The following is a 6,000-nucleotide window of genomic DNA, read 5'->3' as shown; positions in this document are numbered from 1 at the left end:
TGAAGTAAAGGCATATTTGATTGATCATTGCTTTTACAGTCTGACAGAATATATAAAAGCCAAACAACAAAAATAAAGATGCATTACTAATATTCTACTTTGTATGTTGCCTGCGATGTTTGTTGTATTTAAGAATCTGTGCTAAATAACCTGAGTATCTAGTCCTTAGCATTGCAATACAAACTGTATTTTTATCTTGTAAATACCTAACCATGTCCAATATCCTGTGATGTTCGTTGTATTTAAGAATCTGTGCTAAATTACCTGACTATCTAGTCCTTAGCATTGCAATACAAACTGTATTTTTATCTTGTAAATACCTAATCATGTCCAATATCCTTGTATATATTCTATACATATAGGATTTGAAGGACTAAATAAATAAATAAATAAATAGAATAAGTGCTTGGCAGGATTGAATCTTTTTTCACAGTTGGAGCAAAGTTACCCCCCAAGGGGCAAAGTAGCCCAGCTTTACGGTACATATTTTTACTACACGGCAGCTGACGCACTCTCAAAGTGAGCCTTTCATCAATTGGATTGCTGAACCATGTCCGTGCCCTGAAGAAGACCTTTTGCGCTGGACAACAGCGCGCTCAGCCCTCCCTCTGACTGAGCATTCAACGTCGTCAAGCCGTCTGCATCACGATTTTCATACAGCACAATATTTAATATTCTATTCCTATTTGCAATGCACTGAAACGGTACATGACGATACCAGTGGTTTCATGGCAGCTGAGAGCGTTTTGGCGCCAGTAGCTAAAAGTTAATTGAACTGTCGAACGAATTTGATCTTTGGCTGGTGTTATCTGTCTTATTACTTTGTTTGGATCAATGGTGTTGCACGAAAGGTTGGGAGGTGTGTTTGATATTGTGGATTGAGTAAATGAATTGAAAATGTCGATGTTTACGAGATCTGTTTTGGAATTGTTTTCGTTTCCTCGGTATGTGTTACTCAACAGACAGTTAAGAGATTCTCGTGAGTGTGAACTTCAGTTTCTTTAGTAGATTAGCAGAGGAAAAACTGTATAATTAGCGACCGGCGAGACATAACCTCAAACTGTAATGTGGTTTTGTCCTTTATTAATGATTAACAACTCGATTAAACAAAATGTTTACAATATTTTCCATGTTTGTTTTTGTAAGACACTTGAGAAAGCTGAGAGGACATTATTCAATAGACAGGTGTACATTTAAGTAAGTACCGGTCGTAATAGCAGACATCCCACAAATATTGTGAAAGTAGCTGTGTTCACCTAGGTAACCTATAAGTAAACTAGCTGTCACGCACCCGTCTTATACTCCCATTTATTGGTGGGTGAATTCGAATTCTGGAGATACCAAGATTCGTAGCAGCTTGCATACGTGCAGGATCAGATTAAGCAACATTTGAATATATTTCGGTGTGATCCCGTTAATCTTCAAGGACATTTAATATGACTTCATTTTAAAGAAACTGCAGCATTCGCTCAGTCTCAACGCATTTACCTGTGGATAACACTTAGGGGCATTGGCTTCTGTATCAAGAGTGACTTGCTACATATAGCATCCGCAATCAGCCATATAAATATTTAGGTTCGTATTTGTTTTGAGACGTTGTGGCAGGCTCAACCTGACCAGCTCCTTGAGTAGGGTCAAGATTGGGGCAGCACAGTGATTAGCATGCTGGACTTGCATTTGGGAGAAAGATAGTTCAAACTTGCGTGTGGCCATCCTGATTTAGGTTTTCCATTCTTTTCTGAAGTTGCTTAAGGCAAATGCCAGGATGTTTCCTTCCAAAGGGCATGGCTGCTTTCCTTCACCAACCTTCCCTAATCGGAGATTGTGCTAAGTCTCTAATGACCTCATTGTCTATGGATCATTAAATACTAAACTACTACTCCTCGAGTTGGGCCAACATGCTTCTGTCACGGGACTGGGTCACACATAAGTTGGGTTTCTGTTTGTGCTATTAACAGCCAGGGTTTACAAGGCATACCTTACATATTAACAGGGGTGGGAAAGGGATATTGGCTGGTTTGATAGCAGAATTTGTAAGGTTGAGATGTAACAGATACACTCAGCTCTCAGGCTATCTTTATCAAAAGAAGTAAACCTTTTGTATCAAGAGTGCTAGAGGGTTGAAAAATACCACTAAATTTCTGAATTCTTTGGATGACCTGCAGCTTTAAAATCATGTATTTTCAATGTGTGTTTCTGAACATCATTTGATGACCTATGTAGGAATGTTGAATATGGATGGATATAACCTAACATTCAGTTACTGTTCATCAAATACAGAGAAAAGAGTAGTCGCCATTTACATTAGGCAGGGATACAAATGTAAATTCATTGATAGACACAGATTTTGCAGTTGAAGCTTGTCCTGCAGAAGTAGATTTTCGCGAAAAGTTAATAATAATAACAATATAGAGGCTTCATTTTGTGATTTTCAGTTATTTATGAAACAACTTAATACATTATTACACTTCTTGACTTTCAAGCTGAAGGCGATGACATTAAGTGTAGGTTTTAATTTAAATTTTTAAGAGCATACCTATTCCATATATAGATTAAAATACCTTTGTGAATGGTGTTTCAGAAAGCCAAGTGGATAGGCTCCATGAGTGCCACGTGCTCAGAGAGTTGCCTGTGCTGTAGGTGAACACAGAGCCTTGTTAAGCATGGCTAGTTGCACATCGACTGCACCTCCCCCCCCCCCCCCCCTCCAACAACCACCACCACCACCACCTCCTCCTCCTCCGCCACCACCATTGCAATTGGAAATACGGAAGCATCCGATCCCACCCGTCTGCTTTGTCCCATGACGTCACAAATATGGCGAAAACGACCATAAACCACGAATCCAATATGGCGCATATAAAGACTTTACATTAACATTATAAAGAAGAAAATACATCGAAAAACACACACACACACACACACATTCCACAAACAGCCCAATGACACTGACGGGACAAGCACGGGAAATTGGGGGTTTTTGGCTGGGGACAAACTAAATATAAACAAATTTAGACACCCACTCCCATATAAAACCATACTGAATGACGAAAAAAAAAAAAAAAAAAAACTCCCCAAATTCCACTAAAAACAATATCATGGTATCGGACACTTCTCTTAACCTATATAGCTCAGCAGCAGCTCCCGATACTACAAGTTAGAATATATCACTTCCCTTGACCTGTATAGCTAAACAGCACCTCTCGATCCCACAAATTGGGATCGAACACTTCCCTTGACCTATATAGCTCAACAGCAGCTCCTGATCCCATAAATTGGGATCTAACACTACCGTGACCTATATAGCTGTTTCAGATTTGGATAGATTCAGCCATCAGCGACCTATATGTATAGGAAATTGAGGTCCATCTTGGATCAGTTTTGAATGCATCCTCTTTGCCATTGCAGCCAACGGTGTCTTGACCGCAGTGGGACTCACGATCTCACCATCATTTTGTGTCGAAGATCTGTGCATGTATTACAGCTCTACATTGATGCGCATCTCTGGGTGTCATCTTCAGGGGACATACAGAAGTACACAGCTGGGCCATGAAACATGGATATCAATTTTCTCCTGTAAAAACTCATTTGGTGAGCTTTTGTAGACTCAGGATTGCATCAGAACCTAGACTTTACCTTGAAGTCTTTGAAACTTTCAAATTCTTAGTCCTCTTATTGGACAATAAGTCAGCATAGTTAAAACAATTATGTCAGCTAGAAACTTAATGCCCTCATATTTCTCAGTAGACCTTCCTAAGTTGCAGATCACACAGTTCTGTTGTGACTCTTTAACTGACTTTTATTTTTTATCCTGTCTCGATGTATTGCTTACGGGTTGGTAGCACCAATGGTACTAAGCTTCTAAGACCTTGTCCACCACAGTGGTGTGCGGTTGGCAGCTGAAGCTTTCTGCACAAGCCCTGTAGACAGTCTACTGGTTGAAGGTGGTATCTCATCACAGAGGGTTAGACACCAGCAACTCCTGGTGAACTATGTGGTCACAATCTGTCAGATGCCAACCTGTTTGTGTTACTGAATTCTTTTTCAGAACAAACAATGCAGACTGCTTACGAATCACCAAAAAATGGATAGACCAGTGGTATACAATTCAAAGCTCTATCCAGAGACCTCCAATTGGCCCCTCTTGTCTGTGTTAATAGAGTTCTCTCAGCATCCCTCCCTCCCCCCTTCCTCTGTGGTACGTATCCAGTCCTATGATTCAGATGGCCCTAAGAAAATGGTGATGTCACCATTCTCCAATGCTTGTTCCCTTTGGTTCCCTATGGCTACACGTATTTGACATCCATCTACATGGGTAGATCCAAAGTCAGTGACAGAATCAATTTGCTTTTGACAAGCAATGAGACACGAAAAGTGTCCACTGTCTAGTGCATGGAGTGTATATGTGGCATAGTTGGTCACCATATCGAGGATTGTGCAGTACGTTAAAACCCTCACTACAGAAGACTTGGTGGTTTGAAGTGACACCATGAGCTACTTAGGTGTGTCTCAGTATTGCCACAAAAACCTTGTGGTCGCTACCATCCAAAGTCTATTAGTTGACTATCATGGCTCCAGTACAATGGTAACATTCATCTGGACACCGAGAAACATGGGTATTCTGGAGAATGAAGTCACTGACAAATTAGCTGAGGAAGCAACCACAGGAGACAAACTCAGATTTGAATTACTGGGCACAGATTTAAGATTGCGACTGTGATATTAAATCTAGAAAACCTGAGATATGGAAAGGCAGGCTACCATAGCCTTCAGCAAACAGAGCAATCAAGGGCACCTCCAAGGCATGGCATACTTCTCTTCAGGCCCGTTGGAAAGATGCCATTGGACTTTGCCAACTGTTATTGCCGACACCAGACTTGTCAACAAGTTTTTTTAACATCAAGATGACTCTCCTCAAAACAAGCGTGGAAGTCCTCTCATGATTCCCCAAATTCTCGGGGAGTGTCCCCGGGTTAACGGAAACATCCGATTCTACCCCTCTGCTTTGACCAGTGACGTCACCAATATGTCGGAAATGACCATTCACAACAACTCCCATATAGCGACTATGATGTCATAATGTAAACAAGACAACAAACCCAAAAATAGATTGAAAAACCATCAAATACATATTCGTCCAAAAAGATAATGAAACTATCAGGACAAGTGAGGGAAATTGGGGTTTTGGGTGGGGACAAACAAAAAATAAACCAACGCCTCTAAACCAAACAACAAAAACGATAAAATAAAATGACCTCAACCTTCCCAAAATCAGCTAAAAACAATATCCACTGGAATCTAACACTTCCCTTGACCTATATAGGTCAACAGCAATTACCGATACCACACTATAAGTCTCAAAACTTTCACCACCACCATACTTAATCCTAACACAAAAAAAAGACCTAGAAAATCAAAATTAGAATCGAACACTTCCCTTGACCTGTTGTCCGTATAACATTTCCACATATAGCCATCCCTGATCCGAGACGCTGTAACTTTAGTAAGCCTCATTTCTTCACGACACATTGAACACTTCACGACTTTAGCCGACAGGCTGAATAGCTGAAGAAATTTTACTAGAGACAACACACTGTCCCCCATCGTCATCGACAACTGAAAACTGTTGACCTTGTCAGTCATATCCACACCTACCAAAGACATAACCAAAGTGATTTACCAAAATTCACACACAACCAGCAGGAAAAAAACAATTACGTCGACATAACAAAACCAAAATCGTTAACTCGCTGAAAAATATTCCGCTGAAAGACAGTCACCACTGATACCACACACGTGCAGTGCTACCATGCAGGTGAACCCCATACACCACATAACATGCTTACCATAAACACACCACCAGATAGAACCACCGACCATAACAATATGTCACCTATAAACACGCCACACACGCAAACTAAACCAAAAACATCACCTAACACGCAACACACACACACCCCACCAGAGAGCACCACCGATCATATCAAAATGACACCTACA

At 40.6% G+C, this 6,000-nt stretch overlaps 1 protein-coding gene across 2 annotated transcripts in view; it reads left to right on the top strand.

Moving 5' to 3' along the window:
- The first annotated feature begins 819 nt into the window (after positions 1 to 819).
- LOC126268089 (pentatricopeptide repeat-containing protein 2, mitochondrial-like) overlaps positions 820 to 6,000 on the top strand; it is a 63,860-nt gene continuing 58,679 nt past the window's right edge. The window contains exon 1 of one of the 2 annotated variants that reach the window (XM_049973593.1): positions 820 to 979. In XM_049973593.1, coding sequence (XP_049829550.1) covers positions 898 to 979 — 82 coding nt within the window. In that variant the 5' untranslated portion in view covers positions 820 to 897. The remainder of the gene's footprint in view (positions 980 to 6,000) is intronic. The other variant, XM_049973594.1, reaches the window with a different exon arrangement.

This window comes from Schistocerca gregaria, chromosome 4, assembly GCF_023897955.1.
Source record: "Schistocerca gregaria isolate iqSchGreg1 chromosome 4, iqSchGreg1.2, whole genome shotgun sequence".
NCBI lineage: Eukaryota > Metazoa > Arthropoda > Insecta > Orthoptera > Acrididae > Schistocerca > Schistocerca gregaria.
Note: the sequence above shows the minus strand (reverse complement) of the source record. Positions and strands in the feature narration are given on the sequence as shown.